This window comes from Protopterus annectens, chromosome 17.part0 (genome assembly GCF_019279795.1).
Source record: "Protopterus annectens isolate FY-2018-M chromosome 17.part0, PAN1.0, whole genome shotgun sequence".
Classification (NCBI taxonomy): domain Eukaryota; kingdom Metazoa; phylum Chordata; order Ceratodontiformes; family Protopteridae; genus Protopterus; species Protopterus annectens.
The window spans coordinates 704,469,701-704,494,643 of NC_056751.1; the positions used below are offsets into that span (position 1 = coordinate 704,469,701).

The 24,943-nt window shown below is 38.3% G+C and overlaps 1 protein-coding gene across 1 annotated transcript in view; it reads right to left on the bottom strand.

The window, feature by feature from the left end:
* Nucleotides 1–1,727: 1,727 nt before the first annotated feature.
* Nucleotides 1,728–24,943, bottom strand: part of LOC122791242 (nuclear receptor subfamily 1 group I member 3-like) — a 421,797-nt gene continuing 398,581 nt past the window's right edge. The window contains exon 9 of the mRNA XM_044058907.1: nt 1,728–1,968. Coding sequence (XP_043914842.1) covers nt 1,842–1,968 — 127 coding nt within the window. The 3' untranslated portion in view covers nt 1,728–1,841. The remainder of the gene's footprint in view (nt 1,969–24,943) is intronic.

Consider the following 24,943-nt stretch of genomic DNA (forward strand, 5'->3'; position numbering starts at 1 on the left):
GCAAAGAAGTATGATTGCAAGGTATATCTCCCACCAGCTACGGATGTTATTATATGTTTTTGGTCTATTCCTTTGAAAGTGTGTGTGTGTGTGTGTGTGTGTGTGTGTGTGTGTGTGTGTGTGTGTGTGTGTGTGTGTGTGTGTGTATGCGTGTGCACGTGCATGCAAGCATGCGCACATTTGCATGTATACCAAGTATGTTTTTGATAGCTGTGTGTGTGTGTGTGTGTGTGTGTGTGGGGGGGGGTGAGATGCCATGTCTCCCAAGTGTGTCTGATTTTGGTTCATTTGTTTGACCTATTCTTTGTAAAATTTGTAGTTTTATGGTAAGTTTTATTGACTACAGTCAGCAAATAATCAGATATTTGAGTTTCAGATTTTGCATACCTTAGAAAATGTATGCTAATGCAAAACCTGTTATTCTAATACATTTCCAGGTATAACAACAATATTTGAAATCTGTCCCTTATTCAGGCCTTTGTGTCCCCATTATTTTCTGGCTTTGTCCCTGATTCTTGGGCTATACATGTTAATGTATATGTATATATAACTACATATATGCATGTATGTATGTATGTATGTGTGTATACATATATGCATATGTGAATATTTGAATATATGTAGATATATATATATATATATATATATATATATATATATATATATATATATATATATGTATAAATACTTACTACTTTGTAAATGTTTGTCCTTTGTTAACCATGAAAGTAAACAAATATACATAAATAACACATTTTGTTAAGATCTTAGGCAGTGTCCAACTGGAAACATTGTGCTACAGATTTCAAAGATAAAGCTAGCGTGAATGTTCAAGAATGTCTCAAGACAAAAATTTGATGGTCAGTAAGTGAGATACTGTGAGTTGTTTTCACTAAAAGTTATAAATATGCGGGATATTAATAATTTTATTAGTAGTCTGCCATATAAGGAGTTTATGTGGTACATCATGGCATTAAATAAAAGCTTACTTAATGCTGTAGTACTTCTCACTGCTACCTGCTATCTAACTAGTACCATTTTGCAGATATTTTTAATTGTTTAGCAATAAATATATTTATGCATATGTTCATATCTTATGGAAATATCTCGGTCACAGATCACACAATGGCATGGCAGAACAGCATTTTACAAGACAGCTCAGCCCAAAAGTCAGGAATGTCTCTCCTGACCCAAATACAGTGGTCATTAAGCAAGAAAGTGTGATTCATTTTTATACCAAATTATTAATGTGCGCCATCTTAATATTTATATTAATAGCTAGATCCAGATACAGTATACATGGTTCTCCATGGTATCAAATGAAAGCTTAAATAATGCTGCAAAAATTGTCACTAATACCTACTGTCTGCTTGCTAAAAATGTGCAGATATTTATAATTCTTTAGTAATACAGTATACATATTTGCATAAATCTCATATTTCTTTAAGTATCTCAAGGTTTTGTCCACCTGGATATGTTGTAGCATAGCATTTCATTCACCTAGTCACTGCAGAGGTCACAAATGGCTCCTCAACCAAACGGTGTACTTGGTACCAGAGAAAATGTAGGTTATTTTCCAGAAATATTATGACTATATGCCATATGTTAATAATAATACTAATAACTTGAAACAGAAAGCAGTTATATAGATCTCCATGTTATCAAATGAAACCATACGTAATGTTGAAAACAATTTGCATAGATAGCTGGCATCCAACTGTCACTGCTTTGCAGATAATTTCATTTATTTGGTTATTGTATATGCAAATCTGCATATAAATCATAATAATACAGCTCTTGCGACAAGTGTAACATGTGCATAGTTTAATTTATTTTTCAGATTAACTGAAAATCTCTTTCAAAAGAGGCGTCCAGAACTCTTGCTGGATTAGCAGAATTTGCTTGCCATGTATTTCACTCAGACTCCGAAGTTCTGGCAGGAATGATAGTAGCTTCGGAAAAAGCATCCTGCATCGAAAGAAACAAAAAAAAGCTTCATTAAGTTCTATACAATCTCTTTTTTTTTTATTTCCCATGCTTTCAGCACAAGTGCACGCATATCAATATAAAACTGCCTGCAGAAACACAGCCATAACAGAATCTCAAATGTTCTAGAATGTGTAGGTAGGGACTACCTCCCTACTTACCTTGCCTGGAGTTCAACTCCCTCGTGCGCTTTCTCAATGATGTTTCCTATTATACTGTTTTTGTTGTATAGTATCACCTTTAGAAAAGTATTACTTGTACTCCGTTTCCCCAGTATCATTTCTTGCTAAAACTCATTTCATCTTATTGCCACTGTTTTAACAAAAAACATATTTTAATTTCCATTCCAAAATCTACTCCTAGTACCAGTTTCATGACATGAACCCTTTTCAAGTTAAAAATAACATTGCTGCTAGTTCTGTTCATGTCCCCTAGGTACCCAAATGTCTCATTCGTGTATTTTACACAGTATATATTCATTGCTGTTTGAGTCTCCTAATAAATCCCATGAATGATTAAAAAAACACTACAGCCCTCACTTTTAGTAGCTTGACAGGATCATTTGACATATGGAATGCAGAAAACTTTTGACTCTTCCCCCACCCTTACTAGAAACTGACTGGCAAAACATTTTAGTGGTACACAGGTACAAGTCAGTAATAAGTTGCATGATACGGCCATGGGTTTGTTCCTGCACTATGCTTAGCATTCTGTGAAGCTTTGATTGAGTTACTTGAACAAGCCATTGTTCTCATACCTACTGTAAGGTAAGATCTTCTACAAGAACAAGGTATAGTGAGCTAAGCTTGTTTCCAGAAACACAAGCAAACAGCTAATACATTATTCAGTCAACAAACCAGACTTTTATCAAGGTGATTAAGCACCATGTTATACGATCACATGTTGTTACTATACATGTGGTCCAGAAGACCGTTGTGTAGCCCTAGTGCAGTTTCCCAAATGCCCCACAGCATTGTGTGGCTACATGACTTGCTCAGTCACACTCACACAGTAGGCAGATGAAGGATAAAGGAATCAAACCCTGGAAAAAAAATAGGATGTTATAAGCCCATACCATTAATCCTCTTTGCCAACTGCCAGACTAAAGATTCATCCTACCTGAATAGAAGACGATGCTTTTGATCTACCAACCTCTGGGTTAGGGGCTCAATACATGTCCAGTATGCCACTCTGTGACCTCTGATAGATGCATATTTAAATAAATATACATATAAATGAATAAAACCAGATAAGTAACAATTATTAAAACAAGTATACTTCTTCAGTTAGGTAGTTACAATGCTGGACAAGTGGAGTTCATAGTTAGTCAGACCCCAGCATCAGAGATCAGTGAACTGGTGAACCTCGCAAACAGTTGAAGTCTGTTACACTTTGGTAAGTTGATTTGTTTACATGGTTATCAGTGATATAAAGTAAACAGTAGTCTACAATTTTACAGTTATTAATTTCTGTCTAATTTTTATATTTACGAATGAAAAGATCAGCACCAGCACCAACTCAGACCATCCCCAAGGGGTCCTGTAAATGGCAGAACATCTGGAATACAGCCATTGACTAGGTCAAAAATTACAATGATGGTGACGTGGAGAAAAAGTTCTGACAAGACACAAGGCAACTGAACAACACAAGAGTGTGATCCTGAAGGCCAGTGCTAGTCACGTCTTCACAAAGTGAACCAAAACCCAAAAGCAAATGAAACATTCTTTTCACTGAAATATATCTCCTTAACAGTTTGAATGTATACTGAAACTATCTAGCCAAGTGTATGCTGACATAGATACTGGGAAAAAAAACTTATGTGCAAGAACAAAGACTGAAGTTATGGGTAAACATGTTTTGTGACTACACTCTAGAATGGCTCCTACAAGTCCCGCTGAAGCCATGAACTTCTTTGATATAGTATTATATACTTTTAATAAAGGAAATATAAAATTAGCTCCAGTTGTTGTACTGTACATTGTGAAGGGTGAAGGATTTATTTAATGGGATTTTTGGACTTTCCTATGGACCAGATGAATATGCTCTGGCAATAACAAAGCAAACTGTAGGAATTTTAGCACTACTAGCCATGGACCTTTGCATTGGCATATGGTACTGATAATGGAAGCTTGAACTATGGCAACAAATCTGTTTTAAAATTGTTCTGCCACAAGAAACCCAAGATTTGAAAGAGTTCTTTGAGCTCTGTAATATAAAATTTGACCTCTTCTGAGACATATACTAATGAGGTGACTCTTCTTTCTGCATTGACAGAACAGTTAAAAATCTAACAGCACTACAAACTTATTTCGTCTCAAAAATAGAACAGGTGACTGCATCAGATATGGCAGCTTTTTGCAGACAATGAACATACTTTGGGTACACTACCCCAAAACTGGTCACACTTTCTTAATGCAGTTTTTGTTGTGAAGATATATGCTTACTGCAGAAGACATCACTGACTGCAACGGAAGCCTTTTTTGCCATTACCTCCCTTAAGAACAAGCTTTAGTCTAGAGCTGAAGACTTCTTTGTAGGAAAACTTAGAACACTTACAAAGTCCTTGGATAACACTTCATGCAACAGGATGCAGTGACATTATCCTTTTCCTGGAGACTTCTATAAGGAACGTGGAACAATAGTTTGACTTCAGTAACAACAACCACTCATTTAAGCTAAGAAAAACTAGCTCTGAATAAGCCTTTCACATTTGCTGATTTACTGAATCTGACCACTTCCAACAGTCTACAAGAGACGTATGAAAATGTTTTAATGACTATTCAATGATCAAACTCATTTGTTAAGAGTAACAGCATAGAATTATCACCAGTATCCAAGTGAAAAGACTTTCAAAGATGGACCAGATCATCCTGCACCATATCATGACATTGCAAGGGTGTTGTTGATATCCACAGCGAACACATTTGCAGAGTTCTTTTTTTCTCTGCCTCAAGCAGTGCAAATCTCAGCAGCTCGGACTTGACAAAAGTGGAACTGATGTCAATAGATTACTGCATGAAATGTAACAATTTTTCTTCTAGCATTTTATAGCACCAACCAGCGCTGCAAGCCACAGAGTAAAATGCAAAGTACAGTGTTAAACCTAAAAATATAAAGTGCTGTAAAATTTAATTGCAAAGCTAATTATTTAACAGTAAAAATGTTCTTTCAAAGGAGAAAAATAAACAGTTATTTAAAGATACAGATTAGCAAATGGTACACACTATTTTATATTTTATTTTATTAATTTACTAATGTGGCAAGTCTTCTAGGCACAAATGTCTATTTCAGGATCAAGTAGGGAGCAATGTTTGGTTAAGTACTTTGGTCTGTTATTCCATTCACAAGAGGAGACAGAGGGAATCCAAGCCAACAGTGCATGACAAAGTTTACTAGCTCCTTATAACCATAAGTCACTGACCTAAATATTTTATTTATTTTATATCTGTTTACCAGGAGTATCCGACTGAGCCCAAAAAGGCCCTTTTTCAGTGAAGGCCTGGGGACAAAAGCCCCAAGTTACATATAATAATCAGTGTAAACAATAGAATTAAAAAAAACAGGTTGCAGGGTAAACAGTGATACAACTGCTCCAAGTTTCATCTAATAAACAGTGTAAACACATAATTTAAAAACAGGTTACATTGTAAACAGTGATACAATTGCTCCAAGTTTCATGTAATAAACAGTGTAAACATAGAATTAAAAAACTTGTTACATAGTAAACAGTGATACAACTGCACTGAAAAAACAGTGATGGAATTGCATTGGAAAAATAAAAATAAAACAAGCAATGGTAGTACAAATAATGCAGTAAGGATGGTTAGTTGCGCAAATTATACATACTTGCTGGTTCTTGAATGAACTCATAAGAAATAACACATTAATAAGTTTCTACTTAGGGTTGAGGTGGTTGCCTTACCAAAATTAAACACTTAGAATACCAAAATATACAATATTAAAGTGGAGTTAGGATCTAAGGAAGGAGTGGAGGAAGACTACAAAAATAATACGAGATGAATAAGGAGTGCTAAAAAAATTACTGAGGGTTCAGCCAGGTGTTGAGCAGGAATATAGGCAGTTATTGGTAAAGTGGGACTTGAGAAGGGTTTTGAATTTGGATGGGTTAGCTGTGTAAAGAATGGTCTAGGGAATTGAGTTCCAAATTTTGGAGATGTATTTTGAGAAAAAGCCATCCCTGTAGCTATTATTGGCTTTAAGGAATTCTAGAAGAAGTTTGTCAGATGGGCGGAGGGCTCCTTTGCAAGTGTAGGGTTTACTAGGGTTTACTAGGTTCTTAAGGACTGGACATTTATCTGGTAGGTAGATGATGGAATGGCAAATTGTGAGTTGGTTGAGGTATAATAGGTTTGGGAGTTCCAACCAGTCTAGTTTGCGGAGATCGGTACAATGATGTGTTCTGTATGGGAGGTTGGTGGCAAACCTGGCTATTTTGTTGTAGCAGGCTTCCAGTTTATTTAGATTTGTTTTCTTTAAATTTGTGAAAACTGGGGAGGCATACAACAGAGTGGATAGTAGATGGCTTCAGGCAATGGTTGTTTTGGTGGTTTGAGTGAGGAACAGTTTGGTTCTATACAGTACCCCAAGTTCTATGTGGACCTTTCTGATTGTTTAGGATATGTGCAGGTCATAAATGAGGGATTTGTCAGTGGTAACACCTAGTAGCTTGGTGTGGTCTACTGCCTCTATTTTGGTGTTGTTAGTGGAGCAGATGATGAATGGGATGGGGGGCTGAGATAGTTTATTGTTGTTGAATAATAGTAGTTTGATCTTGTTAAGACTGAGTATTAGTTGATTGGTGGAAAGGTAGTTTCAGCATTGGTAAATGCTTTCTGTGTTTTTGAAAGAGTTCAGGGATTGATGAGGCTGAACAGATGAGTGTAGAATCATCTGTATATTGTATAATGTTAGCTAATGTGGTGGCTGAATTGAGATAATTTGTAAAGATTGTAAAGCGAAGACGGCCAAGTATGGAACCTTGTGGTACATCTACTGAGACTGGTAAGAGTGTGGATATATTGTCTAGCCATTTAACAGCTTGCTGTTTGTCTGACATGTAGCTATGGAACCATGATAGGGTGGATTGTGAGAAGTTTAAGGTGGCTAATTGGTACAGAAGTTTTTGGTGCAGTGTCAAATGCTTTTGACATGTCTAGGAAAACCGATGAAACACAGAGGCCATTGTTTCTTGATCGTTGATTATATCTGTGAAGTTAAGTAGGGTGGATGTGGTATGTGCTTGGGTCTGAAGCCATGTTGTGTATCTCAGAGGAGGTTATTGTTCAGGAGATAGGAAATGATTTTTGAGTGTATACATTTCTTGAGGATTTTGGCAAGGGGAGGGTGTATTGCAATGGGTCTATAGTTTGATAAGAGTGTTGACATGCCTCCTTTGTGTAGGGGAATTATATGAGATATCTTCCAATGTTTGGGGACATATTGCTTGGAGATAGACTGATTTATTAGTAGGGAGACTGTGTAAGTAGTGGCATCAGCTGCCAGCTTCAGAAAATCATTGGGAAGGAGGTTGGCCACTAGAGTTGAAGGTTTCAGTTAATGGCTAAGTTTGTTAATGTAACTTGTAGGTATTTGTTTAAGGCCAAATGCTCCAGGATTGTTGGCAGAGGTGGTGAGTACAATCAGTGTACTGGTAGTGTTATTATTTAGTAGGGACAGTATGGAATTAATGGAGTGAGAGTTGAATTGAGTGACTGTGTTTTCAGTGGTCTTAGGGGAGGAGGAGTTAGGGGTTGAAGAATGTTTGGGATTGGGAAGTCAATTTATATAGGCCCAACATTTTGGGGGTTATTTTGATGTTTCTTTTGGGCTGCTGAATAGTAGCTTTTTTGTCTGTTTTTATTTGCTTTTTGACTGTGTTTCTTATTTGCTGGTAGTTTTGGAGTGTTGTTTGGTTTCTGGTGGCCAGGTAGTGGGACCATCCTCTGTCTCCTTGCTTCATAAGAAGTTTAGTGTGTTTAGTTAGCCATGGGGTTGGTTTACTTTTTATGTGGATTTTTCTGATGGGGGCATCTTTGTCTATGATTTTTAGGAATGTGTTGTTAAAGTATTGGGTTGCATTATCTTAGTGGAGTTATTTTAGTGGGGACCAGTTACATTGTTTCAAGATGGAGTTAAAAATATCTGTGGAGAAATTCTTTGTGTTATAGATGTGCTTATATGTGACAGATTGTTTAGGGTTTGCTTTGTGTCTTAGAGGTAGGTAGGTCTGTGATCACTGAGGATGTCTGGGAGACACCCAGAGTGAGGGCATAATGAGGGTCTATTGTTGAGAATCCAGTCAAGTGTGAATTGTTTTTTGCTGTGTTTGTCAGTCCTAGTTAGGGTAGAGATAAAGCCAAAGAGGTTAATATAGTTTGATGGGTTTTCAGAAGAATGGGAAGACCAGTCTAGGTTGAAATCCCCAGCAATGATTGGTTCTTTGTTAAAGATGGTTGCTGCCTAAATAAGGGGATTTTCAATTATTGTAGAATTGTTGCCTGGGATGATGTAGACTGTGAGGATGATGATGTGTTTGTTTTTGTTTAGTTGTAGGCTGGATATAAGTACTTATGAGCTATTTAGATCTGCAGGGGTGATCATCTAATCTTTCTAAGTTAAGTGTGTCCTTATAGATAACTGCAATGGCACCACCTCACTTGTTTATTCTGTCTAATCTATGAATATTGTAACCTGAGTTAGTAGATCACTGTCTTTGATATGTGGTTTTAGCCAAGTTTCAGTTAGTATGACTGTATCAGAGGTATATAGGCTGAGGGTAGCATGGAATTGCTCAGCTTTGTTTAGGATACTCCTTAGGTTAATATTTAAGAGTAGGAGGTCAGAGCCACTATGGGGGTGCTTTATGAACTTTTGTAGGTTAGTGTTTTTATATGGTGGAATTGGTTGGGAGCTTGACCTTGGGCCAGGGTTAGGATGGATGTCACCTGCTTGAATTAATAGAGATAAATTACATGGGAATAGGTGGGCAAGTTTTATGAGTTATTTAAAAGTTACAAAGCAAGTTAGATGATGGTTGGATGGCTAAATACTTGATTGATAAAAGTTCTGTGAGAGAGTTGTTGTAGATGTATGGTGATATTAAATTGGTTTGCTGAGTATTGGTTGTATGGGTTGTGTCGACTAGTGTGGGTGAGGAAATAACTGTAATGTGTAATGTATGGTATGAAGAAAGTAGATAAGTGGCTATTAGAAAGGTAGCTAAACTATGTGAAAAAGTAACATTGTTAGAGCTTGTTGGGTTACAATGAGTTTGAAATATGTGTGTGTGATGTGAGGTGCACTGTACAATGGATAGTAGATAACTACTGGTTGCCTGTAAGGAAGTGTTGGGTAGTGAAGATAGATGTGTCTGTATGTGATAGCTTAACAGGTGGGAGGGGTAGGGTGGCTATGTGGGATAGCTTAAATAGTGTGGGTGGTATGTGATTGTTTATTGGGAGAAATGGTGTGGGGGTGGTGTGGGATTGGCTATTGAGAGAAATTGGGAGATGCAAGGAGGGTATAAATGCAATTGATGTGGGGCTGGGTGGGAATGGGAGTAGGGTAGGGGAGCAGAGTGCGCCTGAGTAGAACGAGGGTGAATGGAGTGGGATGAGCCAGGTAGTAAGGAGCAGTATGCCAAAAACCTATCAGTAAGTTTTTGATAGTTAATTATAGGTGAATGTTGTGCAACTATGTAAATACCAGGCAATATCATATGTGTCTGTTACAGAAGGTGAAAAATAGTGTAATATACAGGGGGTTGGCTGAGATAAGAGGGAGGAAAGCTGTAGGATTAAAATAACTTAAAGAGTAAACTTTAAATGTTAGAGGAAAAAAGGTGAGAAGTGAAAATGAGAATTACAGGGAAAGGTCCAATGGAGATGACTGCTTGGGGAGGGGGGTAGTGAGTACTTAGAAGACAGGCAGAAAAGCAGAGGGCTTCAGTAGAGAGAAACCTAACACACTATGTAGAGTAAATGTGAACTAAAAGCAGAACCTGCGAAGCCACTAGATTAAAGGAAGGGTGTGAGAGATGGGTGAAACGGTGTGGGGATGTACTTAAAGCAAGATGGTGTGCAGTTAAAATAGTTACAGTGCAACTATGTACTTTTACAATTTGAGAGCTTTTGGCTTGTGGGGATCTTTAAAAGCTGAATAAAACTGTGCCGCATGTCCAGCTGTGTCCTGGGAAACAGTCAGCAGGGTGGAGAGTTTGTAGCAAGGCAGTAACAAGAAGGAACAACCTAAGTAAAGAAAGGAGGGGAGAGGAAGAAGTTAAGCAGGGGTAATAATGCAAGACAAGATATAAAAAAACAAAACTACAATAAATGCACTAACTTTAAGCGGTATATGGCAGGAAGTGTTATGACTAGCAGGACATATGCAGGATTGCTAACACAGGTTACATGTTAGTGCAGGTGGTAGGCAAAAGGACATGGAGAAAAGGCTATGATTAGTAAGAACTAGATGGAAAAGAATAAGAAGAAAAGAGAGTTGAAAGATGGGGAAAGTGAATGGACAACAGGATGGGAGGTAGGAGAAGAAATGCAGACTTGTTCACAGGCGGATTACAATTATACAAGCTTGACAAAATGCATGCAGATGAAGATGCAATCTCTGCTAGGTGTCTTATTTTTGAAGAAACATAATTAACACAAACTGTAATTCAATTTAGCTATTATTCCCTTCACAGTATTTTATTAACACAAGCAGCAGTTCAGCATAGGTGTGCGACAGCAATATGTGCGATACACCAAGGCATACTAGCTTTGTAAAACAATTAGACACACTTAGTTGAAAGACGATTTCACTTAAACCAGCACAGAATGTGGAGGGCAGTCAACTCCAATCAAGTAGACTTCAGCTGCACGATCGACAGCAGTTCTTCAATATCACTATTTGCTATCAGAAACCCATGACTATCATTTAAGTTAACTGATAGAGCAATACTGTATTCAAATACCAACTGCTGCGATTTCATAAGAAAGGCATAGATTAATGAGGCAGTCTATTAATGAAGTATAGAATTGCCTCAGCACAGAGTGAATAGATTACAATTGCAGACTGAATATACACAGAAAACAGCATCAGTACATCACTAATGGCTGTAGGTAAACCAGGCAGAGGGTGGAAGTGAGAAAGAGGGTGCCAAACAACAGTAGAGGGTTTTAATTGATGCTGGGCATCAAGGGAAAGAGGGAGGTAATAGAAAATAATGCGGGAGAGAGGAATGAGTGAAAAAATATAGAAGAAATAAAAAAATGGGCCAGGTAGTATGGAGCAGCATGCCAAAAACCTATCAGTAAGTTCTTGATAGTTAATGACAGAAATTATAGGAGAACATTGTACAAATATGTAAATACCAGGCAATGTGATCTGTGTCTGTTACAGAAGGTGAAAAATAGTGTAACGTACAGGGGGTTGGCTGAGATAAGAGCGGATAAAGCTGTAAGATTAAAATAACTTAAAGAGTAGACTTTAAATGTTAGAGGAAAAAAGAAGTGAAAATGAGAATATAGCTCAAAGAAGTGAGGCTTTGTCAAAGAACAGTCATGCTTCCTAAACTTGGGTGCATTTTTGAATAAATTCCTTCCACTAAATAGCAAGGGATTTCAGTTCATAGCTGTAGCTAGGAAATACATTTAAAATCAGTCCATAGGACAGATCACAGAAAACCTACTTTAACATAATACTAATGAAGCTATATAACTAGTTGTGTGGGGGAGGTAAAACTAGAGGATATAGTATCAAAAGATTCTGATGTCCATAGCCTTTTATGCAGCATTGGATCTTTTCTCTAGTTATCGTCTTAGTTAACAGGAGAGGCAAATAATATGAAGAAAAATCATATTCAGTTAACAGTGACTAAAGAAACCCACTGAATTATATAATCTCTGAAAGACAGACAGAGTGATAGATACAGTGAGAGATAACAGAGCTGGACATCTGATAAAAGGAAACCTTTAAATTGTTCCCTTTGAGAACTGATCCCACCAAAACCGAAACCCCTTTTATGCTACATTTTTAAATACATAAGGGGATCTTAAACCATTCTACATTTTTCCCTCTGTTTTGTCATGAAGCAGATACTTGCTATTCTGCATAATGTGCTTGAGGTTGTATTTCCATGTTCATTTTGCATTTATTTGTTAATGAGTAAAGTAAGTAGGCACATCCCTTTTGGGGGTGACCCAGGAATTCTGTGTGGTTAAGTGACTTGCTCAGAATTATACATCAGGAAAACAGAGGAGAATCTAACATTGAACTACAGGATGAAGCTCGTTACAAGCTCATAGCCTTAATAATAATAATAATAATAATAATAATAATAATATGCCTATACATCATATACCTTGTGATGATATGAGGTAGTGCCAGCTGTCTTAGGGGGAGTAGGGCAGTGCATGTGTAACATATGCCAACGTAGCTAGCTGGAGTTTTGTAAAGACGAATATGTCATTTGACTATCAAACTGATTTCTACATATGTTTGTGTTAAAAATTTATTGGTAAACCTGCTTGTGTTAAAAATGTGTCAACAGTAAGTCCTGCTGGACAGAAAAGAAATATACATGTATTTTGGGCTGTATTGTTGTAACTGATTAAATGTATATAATTTAACAGAGGATACTGGAAGGGAAGGGGTTATGTTCAGCCAAGCTAACCTTAAGAAAGATAGCCTGAAATTAAGTGACTTGGTTTAGGCCATAAAGATTCTTTATCACAGGTCTGAATGCAGCCAGAAATGCAATGTCTGTGAAAAGCCTTTCTGCAGGAAGGGTAGAAGTTTTGCATTTGTTTTATAGCTTCCAGATGCTGTATTCAGCCTTGGCAAAGTTATATGTGCCTATTGTGACACATCTATGCCAGATCCCAGCTGAATTTCTAGTGAGGGGGTAGTTAGGAAACCACAGAGACAGTTGGCCAGATGTGAAGTCATTTTGTAGCCAGGACTGAAATTATATTTACATACTAGTGAGAGATGTGTCAGGAGCACTTAGAACATTATTATTAGACCTGAAAACAAAGACACTCATCCACTTCATCTTGCCTTACTCTAGCAAGTAAGTAGGGAACATTAATTTTTCAGTCAGTTAGGAAAATATAGTGAGATTAGTTAAATTCTTTTCTGTATCCGTCCGACTCTTTCTGTCAGTGTTGTTTTTTTATATTTCCTGTGATTGAAATGCTGGTATTTATTGTGAATAGAGATTCAGTATTTTCATGTTTTTCTTTTATTATTTATTATTAAAAATATATCAAAACATTTCATTGTGGCTGGTTGTTTAGAAAATAGTTAACCTTTGAGAGTAACTGCATTTTATTTAATGGCACTGTGGCTCCATGTTTCTGAAAGTCTTGTCACTTAGTTAATACTACATTTGTATAAGCATTCATTTTACTAAGTATAATTGGGTACCCTGGTAAGGGCCTTAAAGTAGCTGGTTTGGGGGTATTTTAGTGGAAGAATCTACTTTATAGTCTGGGTGGAGGTGGCATAGTGGATAAATCTGTGCCAGCCTTTCCCAGGTGTGTGTGTGTGTGTGTGTGTGTGTGTGTGTGTGTGTGTGTGTGTGTGTGTGTGTGTGTGTGTGTGCAAAAATCAAATCTCAAGGAGTATGTGTGTCAGCTACTTTGAAAAGGGACACAGAGCACTGATTTCACACAGAGGGTGTTGGAGGACTTGGCTTGGAACACCTAGCTGAGGACTCAACTCAGAGGTGGTCAGTGTGGAGTCTTATTTGGAGCCTAGAGAGGAAGTCCAGTCCCAGGGCTGGAGCGTGCATTTCCTGTGTGCTCTTAAGGGGAGGGATGTCACATACCTATATATCATATACCTTGCATCAATTCTTTACCAATATTTTATTTTATTGCTGGGATTCAGTAAGGTCCATGCAGACTTTGTGCAAAGCCTACACAGAGTTTACGTGCGTGCTAGATTATGCATGGTGAGCAGTGTTTAAATGTAAATAAGCCCATTTTCACGGCTGGCAACAGTGTTGCCAGCCAGAAAACTATGTAAAGCAACATGGATAGCAAACATGTTTACATCAGAGAGGTTAGCATGTTTGAGCGGAATGCCACAATGATCATCAGGGCTTAACATATAGATCTCATAGCTCTCAACCTCTTAGTACAAGAAATCTGGACAAAGCCAAACATAATGGGGGAACAATGACCCAGAAGTAGGGACAGATTTTTACATATTTTCTCTTTTAAACTTAGAAATGTATTAGAATAACAAGGTTATTGTTAAGACACTTTTTCTGAAGGATTTCAAGTCTGAAACTCAAATGTATGTAATTATGTAATGACAATGCCAGTGATAGGGCAGAAAATCATAATTTTTTTAAGGAACAGACCAAAAGATAAAAGGCAAAAATCTGGACATTCTGCAAAAATCTGGACAGTTGAAAGGTATGATAGTTATGTATATGGTCCAAACACAGTGCAGGACAGTGTATACAGTGCAGAGTATTGTGATACATGATTCCTGGCATTCTGTACTAAAGTCGTGTAAATGATCAAATGATCTGCAAGGGTAAGTGGATTGCCATGTAAAATAAACACCCAGGGAAGGTCTTGGTATTAAATAGGGACACACAGATGAATTGTAGGAATGAACATAGGGAAAGAGGATAGGTGAAAAAACCTAATGCACAGCAGATGAGGGCATCTCAGTGGAAGAGAACTGCAGCAGCAATGCCAATTACATATCAGTATGATACAGTGTGGACTACACAGTCAAAACGTGTATTATGTGACTGTCACACAAGGTGACATAACAATAGGGAAGATGTCTGTGTGAGATAAGCACCCTTATATGAGTAATGCAGAGGACATCTATCAGGGATGTTATATACAACTGGGATAGGGTGCATATTCTGAAGCTGTGCAAACTTATTTGCCTGAATATGAATGTAATCTCAGCAGAGGTCTCCAGAAAATGGGGCACAGGTAAAGGCTCATGGACAATATTAAAAGAAGCACACACAATCATGGACAATATTAGAATAATACCACCAGTAATACCATGTCTCTGATATAACATGTGTGATTTAGAGTGATCAGAGATGGTTCTGCACAAACACACCTGTACAACTATAAAGACATGTCTGCACACTATGAGGATAATCATGCTCACTGTCCTGACACTGTAACATCTTCTGGAGGTTTTGGGGGGACACTGGGACACTGCTATACCTGCATGTGACATTATGATCAATTCAGGCTAGTTGACTGGTGTGCATGACATATATATATATATATATATATATATATATATATATATATATATATATATATATATATATATATATATGGATCACTATCACTTCGCCGACAGTTCAAATCTCCGAAAACTATATGGCCAAGGCCATATCGCCGAAGATTTGAATTGCTGAAAAAGTGATAAAAACACAGAACAACTTACCTGTATGCCCCCCACACCCCCCTACAACTTAAATATACCAACCCCTTGATCACACTACAGTGAGAAAAAAGTTGATGCCAATACACAATTGTCGGCAATTGAAATCTTCGGCGATATGGTCTCAGCTATATCGTCTTCAGAGATTTGAACTTTCGACAATGTGATAGGGAGCCATATATATATATATATATATATATATATATATATATGTGTGTGTGTGTGTGTGTGTGTGTGTGTGTGTGTGTGTGTGTGTGTGTGTATCTGGCACAATCCACACTGTCATGAATGTTACCCATGCCATTAAAGTTTCCAAACAGCTATGTATGAAGTGTGTGCATCACTGGAACAGGTATCACACATTCATCTGGTATAACAACTTGATGGGGGTTCTGCACCATTAGAAAGTAAAGTTTATGCCACAAAACGAATACCTAGATATGGCCAATAAGATGTGTGACAGCTCACTGTGGGTGCTACACTTAAGTCACTGGAAGATGTGTAGTGAGGTACATGAAGAAGTGTCAAATCAAAAAAACAACAAAAGCCCACCAAGATAAAGGAAGGGCACTTAAAAAAACAATATCCAAATAAACAAAGTACCAGAACACCAAGGCTGTAGTAGGTTATTAAATTTATTCAACTTAAAAGTAAAAATAAAAATGGTTAAGTGTTTTCACGGTACAATAGATCGCTTCATCAGACAGTCGCATTAAAAAGAACCATCTATATAGCAAAAGCACTGTGACATCATTTCCTGTTGCATGAAGCATGTAAAATAAATTTAACACCAAAGTACAAAACTTTAAAGCATTCATATAAAAAAATATATATACCCACATTTTAATGTGGGAATGGGAGTAGCTTCAACATAGGCTTCAGGGAAACAACCTCATTTAGTCCAGGAAACTTATCTGCTTGGAGTGATAAAATCCAGGCTTGTTCCCTTGCCTCTGTCTTGTTCTTAAGATCCCGCCCCTGATATCAGTTCCAGTTACCTCCAGTGCCAGAAACTTAAACTTATGGAAGTTCCCTTCAGCCACCACAAGTGTTCCAAAATATGTTCCTTAAAGGATAGAGCATTCTGCACCCTCTGTTTTGGGTTGCCACCTTTTCAAATGCCCAAAGTGGGACATTTTTGGTACAAACGTCAGATTTTGCAGGGCAAAACATACCCACGGCCAGTACAAAGGACAGAAATTCACTTTTTTGCCTAAATAAAAGTTTATTCTTGTAGCATTCTAGTTGCTTATTCTATTTCTTACAACATTTAGGTGTTTCAGACACAGAATAACTGTGTTATGCAAGTATCATGTAAAATATAGGAAATATTTTTGTCCTAAAATCTCAGGACATTTGCCATTTTTTCAATTTTTATGCAGGACATAACTGCCAAAAGAGGGACTGTCCCTCGCAAAGTGGGACAGGTGGTAACCCTACCTCTGTTATGCTTTTTACATAGGGAGAACAAATCACTCCTTTAAGGAACAGATTTTGGAACACTTGAGAGATATTAGGAATGGCAGGCAGGAAACTTCATTAGCACACCATGTGGTGGCTGAAGGGAACTCCCATTTTATATGAATGTGTTAAAGTTTTGTACTTTGGTGTTAAAATTTTTACATGCTTCTTGCAACAGGAAATGATGTCACATTGCTATTGCTACATAGATGTTTCTTTTTAATGCAACTGTCTAATGAAGCAATTTATTGTATTGTAAAAGTGCTTACCCATTTTTATTTTTACTTTTAAGTTGAATAAATTTATTAACCTACAGCCTTGGTGGCCTGGCACTTTGTTTATTTGGATACATGAAGAAAGGTGCATTGTACTCAGTTATTGGTGTGATGGAGGCTGTGAACTATGGAGGTATTATGGGCTTTGATATGGATGTCCTTCACATATGCAGTAGTTGTGTTACAAACAAGGGAGTGGTCAGCACTGTGACCACATGCTGGTGGATATTCCACATACCATCTACCCCAGGGCACAGGATACATATCTATTGGTCTGATTATAGGGTGTGATGTCTACATTATACTTTGGTTGGGTGTTTATTTTCATGATATAACAAATCCCCCCATGTTTTTGTGTCATTACGGATATTGTCATGACTGTGGTAGCACTCTTTGGTGTTTGTTGATACTGTCTGTATTATACTAATATCACAGTTGTAGTCCTTTAGACAGATGTTTAGACACAGGATGTATATGTCATTTGTGATGTATGTGACTTAAATAATGGACAGGAAAGGGCCCAGCATACAGCCCTGATGCATGGACCTGATCAATGGACCTGAGATATAGGTCACTTGTCACACATTTCAACATATTTAGATATGTGATACAGTGGTCTCCCCACTTGGTGATATAGGTGTTTATGGCCACATCTAACAGTGCTGAGTGAATACCTCACTGCGGATTTGTATCAAATGCCTTGGGCTTGTCAAGTTCAAAAGGATGATAGTGTTGTCATCATGCATGTCCTGAATTACCTCTTTGAGAACATCTACCAGATGTAACAGACATGATATAACATTAACAACCCACACAGGTCTGTTGCACAGAGCTGGGATACTACTAGTGTCCATTTAGATAAGGTGCATGATGACATGCTGGTCTACCTCACAAATGAGGAGAGTCAGGATGTGTCTATACATGCATGCATTGGGTGCTGGCCCCCAAGTCACATGGGTGCATGTTGATGTACACACTTCTACAGGAACATAGGCTGTGGGAAGGGTACGTTGAAGTGTGTATTCAACTGTGTCAGGAAGGTGCATTTGCTGAGTCGTGTAATAGGTGATCTGTGATGTTGTTAGAAACCATTGATTCTGTATGATAGGCCTGGATAAAGGTAAGACAGTGCATACTGCCTATCCTGATCTGGCCTAGGGTTTGGACACAATCCCCCATGCAGATTTCATTGAGAAACTCTCCCAGCAGGTCACTAGATGGGTAACCAATTGTCTCACTGTCAGAACACATACCACGAAAATTGATGAAACAACCTGTACCAGTACAGCTGTCACCATTGTTGCACCTCAGGGATCTGTGTTTGACCCTTTACTGTATGCAATCTATTTCGTAACAATTCAGGCATTCAGCTTACCACATTTGTTGATTCCAGCATACTAGGTGCAACCGAGTCCACCTATGATAATAACATACTACAGGAGAGGCTAACACAGACAAATGAGTGATGAAAAAGCCACACATAGGATCATAGGATCATAAAAAGTTACTAGGGTAATGGCCCTAGGGCTCTTACAAGCCTAGACAAGTTCTACCCTTATTTCCATGACCAGCACCTATTGCCCCTATCCAAGAGGGACACAGGTGGAACTCCTGCAGTGAACTTATGGTTATCCATCCAATTGTGCAGACTGCATTTCAAGAGAGCCAGTGAAGTGCTCTGTTTGGCATGAAGTGTGAGTCTGTTCCAAAGATGTGGTAACCTCTGGGAGACAATTCTGTCCCTCAAGCAGGTTCTGTTAATGTCACATACCAGGTTAAGGTTAAGGTCTTTAGAGTGGTACCTGTGTACCATTTGACTTATGGAGATGCAGCATTTCCACTAAAGCAAGGGTCAGAGATTGCCTTGTATGCAAGGCAGAGATCACCTCTGATTAGTTTGTGTAAAACAGAATAAAGTGACAGTGATTTCAGATGATCCACATAGGACAGATGCTGAAGATCTAGAATTTTCCTTGTGAGGAGCCTTTATAGCCTCTCCAATTGCTGCAGGTGTTTAGAAAGGTACACACCAAAAGGTGCGTTGTACTCAATTATTGACCTGATAAGGAAAGAGTACAGGGAGGTTATCATTTCTTTTTTTCTGGAGGCAATGCCCTTACTTATGAGATGAGCAATATAGAATGTCCTTCTTACCACCATGGAGACATGGTGATCAAAGGGGAGGTTGCTGTCAATCTGTGTGCCCAGGTCTCTCATCGCTGAGTGCATATTTACGGTGCTGCTATTGATGTGGTAGTTAGCTGGAGCATTGCCCTTACGAAAAGAGATGATAATACATTTTTCTGAATTGAGCTTAAGGCTATTATTTTGGCACCAATAATTTGTTTGTGTAAGGCCCTCTTGTAGGATGTTAAGATCATTTGGAGATTCTATGACCACTCCCAGTTTGCAGTCATCAGCAAACTGTGTCAGCCACAGACCTTTATTTTTTTGCTTGTACTTCAGAGAAATATATTCCAAACACTAGAGATTCCAGGACTGAGCCATGTGGAACACCATCGGTTACAGGTCTGCTGTTGGAGGTGGATTCCCCTATTTTAACTATATGGGTTTTATCAGTGAGCCAGTTAGTGACCCATCTAATGATATAAGGGTTGATACATAGCTGAGTGAGTTTGTCAATGATCCCTGAGTAGGGGATAGTGTCAAATGCCTTGGATAAATCTAGGTAGGCTGTATGCACAGATTTCCACTCTTCCAGGGCCTCATTGACTATCTCAAATAAGTCCACCAGGTTTAACAGGCATGATCTCCCTTTGACAAATCCAAACTGAATAGGGTCAAGTGTTTGGAGATTACCTATATCTTTTTTTGATAAGGTCCATGATGAGTCACTCCATGGTCTTGCAGATAAGGCTAGTCAGGCTAATAGCTCTATAGTTTCTTGGGTCAGTGGAAGGTCCACCTTTGTGCAAGGGAATAATGGTGGACAATTTCTGTTCATCCAGGATGAAGCCTGTGTTTAAAGTATGATTGAAAAGAATATCCAGTGATGTTGCTAATTCTTGTTGGAGCCCACATAGGATGCAGCCTGGGATGTTCTCAGGTCCCATAGATGCTGTGTTCCTGGCCTTAGAGATGGCATTAATGACCTGCTCTTTAGAGATACAAGATAGGGGACAGGTGGCAAGGATTTCATGGGGTACATGTGGCAGGGACAATGGAGTGAAGTTTTCACAGAACTTGTTGGCCAACAGGTTATCTATGTCCACAGGCTCGGTATATGTGGTATCATTAACTACCAGCTCATCACAAATCTGGCCCTTTTCTTTTAGGTTATGGATATAACTAAAGAACACCTTATGGTTGTTTTTAGTTGAGAAAGCTAATTTGGATTCGTAGTTTGCTTTGGAGAACTTCACAAGAAGTCTTATTCACTTGTTTAAGCTGATGAGGGAGTGTTTCCAGTTTAGGGCTTGATCTCTCTTAGTCTTAGATAGCAATTTCTTCCTCTTATTGTAAAGCCAGTTAATGGCAGTTGTCCACCAGGCAGATTTTCTCTTCCTTGAGGAGCTTGTTTTGGTCCTATCAGGTACAGCTGAGTCAATGCAGTTATACAGGTGTTTGTATAAATCACTGGTGTAGAACTCAGTATAGTTTCCAGTTCCATCTGAAGAGGGATGGGCAGAGAAGCTATTTAAACCATCCTAGTTTATAATCTCTACAAATAAATGCAAAAATGTGTCTTTATTTTGTCCTTCTGCAAAGTGGAATTCCCTGCTAATTACAGCACTGACAACAGTACCACTATGCTGAAACCCAGAGATGCAAGCACTGGGAACACACATAGATAATCTGAACTTCGACCACAGAGTGTCCACACTGGTATTGAAAACCTGTGTTGTCCAAATCATAAGTTATGCCATCATATTCAGGTATGAGGATTATATTACAGCACTGTACTCAAACCTCATTAGAACACTAATAGAGTATAATGCTTTCTTTTGCATGTACCTCACCAGACACATGCAGCAGCTGGAGAGACCACAGGAGTTTCTCACCAGGAAAACACAGGACCTAAAAACCATGCCATGATGTATGTGGATAGACTGAATGCCATGTCAGTGTAATCTGCATTGCATAGGATGAGATAACATCTGCTTGACCTCCAGGAGAGTCTCTGACACTGCCCTGGTGGGAATAGTGCACAACCATAAATTAGATATAGCTGATGACATCAGTAGTGTCTGATGAGGAGAATATGGTAATAACAGTATCCCACATGCTGGTGTAAAAGGCTCTCTGTAATGTCAAGCAAGTGCACACACATACACACACACATACACACACACACACACACACACACACACACACACACACACACACACACACACACACACACACATTGACTATGGTGAGTATAGAAGCCCCTACCTATCTAAGTACACAGACTACAGAACTCTGTATTTAAGGCAAGTGGCACAGCTCAAGTCTGACTTTTACAAGGCTGCAAGACTGCTTATAAAGGATGACATCAGCAGTGCATGTTGGAGAGAAGGTGCTGGGAGATCTGCATGAAATGGATGTGTAGGCATGGTCAAGTATCAAAATACAATCAATTCATGGGATAGGAGGGGTAACTGTAGGGTACACACTTATACTCTTCTGGCTAGACACACACACACACACACACACACACACACACACACACACACACACACACACACACACACACACACACACAGTTGACTGCAGTGAGAACAGAACACCTTACCTAAGTACACAGATGACAGACCTATTACTTTACGCAAGCACCACAGCACAAGTCTGACTTTTACAAGGCTGCAGAACAACTTATAGTAGATGACATCAGCAGTCCATGTTGGAGAGAAGATGTGGGGAGGCCTGCATGAAATGGATGTGTAGGCATGTGCAAGTGTCAAAATGTTGTCAGTTCATGGGATTTGAGTGCTAACTGTAGAATACACACTTATTCTCTTCTGGCTATACACACACAAACAATTGACTGCAGTGAGAACAGAACCCCCTACCTAAGGGCACAGACTACAGAGCTCAGTACTTTATGCAAGTGTCATGGCACAAGTCTGACTTTTACAAGGTCAAAGGACAACTTATAGAGGATGACATAAGCACTGGATATAGGAGAGAAGATGTTGGGAGGCCTGCATAGATTCATAGCTTCATAGGAGGTTGCTAAGCTATTAGCCCTAGAACCTTTACAAGCCCAGCCATGTAAAAATGTAAGTACCCTTTTTGAGCATAGTTAGATGGTCATTGCTACCAGAGCTATTTTGAAATCAGCACCAAATGCCTCTGTCCATGAGGGACAGAGGTGCCACCCTTGGGGTGAATTTACAATCACCCATCCTATTGTCAAGGTGGCACTTGAATAGGGTCATTGAGAAGCACTGCTTCACATGCAGTGGGAGCCTATTCCAGAGGAGCAGCAGTCACTGGGAAATATATATGTCTCTCCAGCATTTTCTGTTTATGTCACAGGCTAGGTTGAGATCCCTGGAGCAAGTTATTTTTGTTCCATTTGATTTGCAGATGTCCAGCATTTGCAGTAGGTTAGGGTCTGACACTGCACTGTAGGCCAGGCACAGGTTGCCTCTCACCACCCTGTATGATACTTAGTACAGTGATTAGACTTTTAGTCTGTAGATGTATGTCATGTTTTGGATGCCCTGGATTCTTTTGGTCAGAAACCTCTGTGGTTTCTCCAGTTGCTGCAGGTGTCTGGTGAGGTATATACATAAGGGAGCATTGTACTTAATTAGTGGTCTGATAAAGGTCAAATACAGCAGAGATTTGACCTCCCTGATCTTGGATGTTGATGCCCTTATTTATGAGGTGTAGAATGCATGTATTACCACTATGGGCACATAGTGATTGAAGTTTAGATTGCTATCAACCTGTCTTTCCAAGTCTCACACCACTGAGTTTGAGCTTAGAGGGGTGTTAAGTATATCACAATTAGCAGGAGTACTTCTTTGCCAAAGGGGACAATGAGGCATTTTTTTCATTAAGTTTCAGTCTGTGAGTTTGGGACCAATCATTTGTCTGTGCCAGCCCTTTCTGTAATATAGAAAACAAAACCCACTGAAAATGTGTAGTCAGGAGCCCAAGAACAGAATTAGTGTTTGAAGTTTAATATACTGCTTCCATCCAACAAGACTTCATCAGAAACTATTCAACCAAAAGATTCAAGCACTTTTTATATAAAAACCTACCAATGAAAAACTCTAATTCATTATTCAATTAAAATTCTTTAGTTAACACTTTAAATGCTAAAAATGTTGGAACTTTTTTAAAAAACCTCATAAATAGTAGTACATATGTACACAACAGAAACAACAACATAGAAAAGTACAAAAGAAGAACAAGAACATTAATTTATAAACCTTTAGCCTTCTGTTCTTTAGGAAACAATATTAACACATTAATTTAGACCTGGATACTTGTCTGCTCTTAACTTTATTTGTCATTCAGCTTCCCTTGTCTCTACTCTGTTTTTAAAGTCACGTCCTCTTAAGTCTGGTGGCACAGGTTTGAAAACATAAGAACATTTTATATTTCTTACAAGTGATGGAATGCTTATACAAAGTATTTTTCTTATCTTTAGTTTTGATGGAATACTGATGTTTATTAATTCTCTTCTCAAGGCTTCTAGTTGTCATGCCAACATAGAAGGCATTGCAACCTAAGCACATGCTGATATGAACTACCCCACTGAGTTACAGATAAACCTCCCTGGGACAGTAATAGTTTCATTTATGTGATCTAATAAAATAGATGGTCCTTCTGAAATAAATCTGCATGCATTACAAAAACCACATTTGTAAGTACCCTGACTTCTTCCTGTTTCTGGTAAAGATACCTTTGTGCTGACCTTCTGTAACAAAACTTTTAAGCTGTTAGCTTTCTTATGAACAAACTTAGGAGTATTACCTATAGCCCCAATAAGGTCTGGGTCGCCCTCTAAAATTCTCCAGGTGGTTTTGATAATGTCTCGAATGGTATCTACATCTACAGATATGTCTAAAAAACAGACATTAGTTCTGTCAATATGACCTTCCTTTTCTTACTGAAAGTATTTCACTACACCGGTATACTATTTTTAATCCCTCAGTCCAGAACTTTCCTTCATATGTAAAAGACTCCTGGGATTTTATGACAAAATAAGAGAGTTTAATCAAGAGTATAATTATCAAGAGAAACATGCTTATATGGTCAATATAGATGTTTGCTCCCGATTCACAAGTATTCCCCATGATTTAAGGGTTGAATGGGTAAAGCTGTACCTAAGCAGCAGGTGATAAAAATTACACTGTCCTGCTAGTTATTATAATTACTTTTAGAAAACATTTTTTTCTTATTTAACAAAAATACTACAGACAAAGGGAGCTGCATTGGGGTCTGTGGTTGCCCCAGCCTTTGCCCATTTGGTACTTGGAAGGTGGGAGGCACATTTTTTGTATAATAGTGAACTAAACACCAAAGTCAGGTACTAAAAGAGATTTGCAGACCAACTCTTTTTTCTTTGTTGCTGGAAGTCCAGAAGACAGTGTTTCATTTCTTGAGGATCTTAACAAGGTCAGATAATTTTTAAAGTTAATTTCTGGAGGAATAGGTTTGAAGGTTAACTTTTTAGCTTTAACCTTAAAATGGATTGTCAACAACAAGAAGTTTGATAGTTATATATACAGGAAAGAAAACTTTTCTAATGGTTGTCTTCACTTTAATAGCAACCACCCCTACATTATGAAGAAAAACATCCTAAGAGG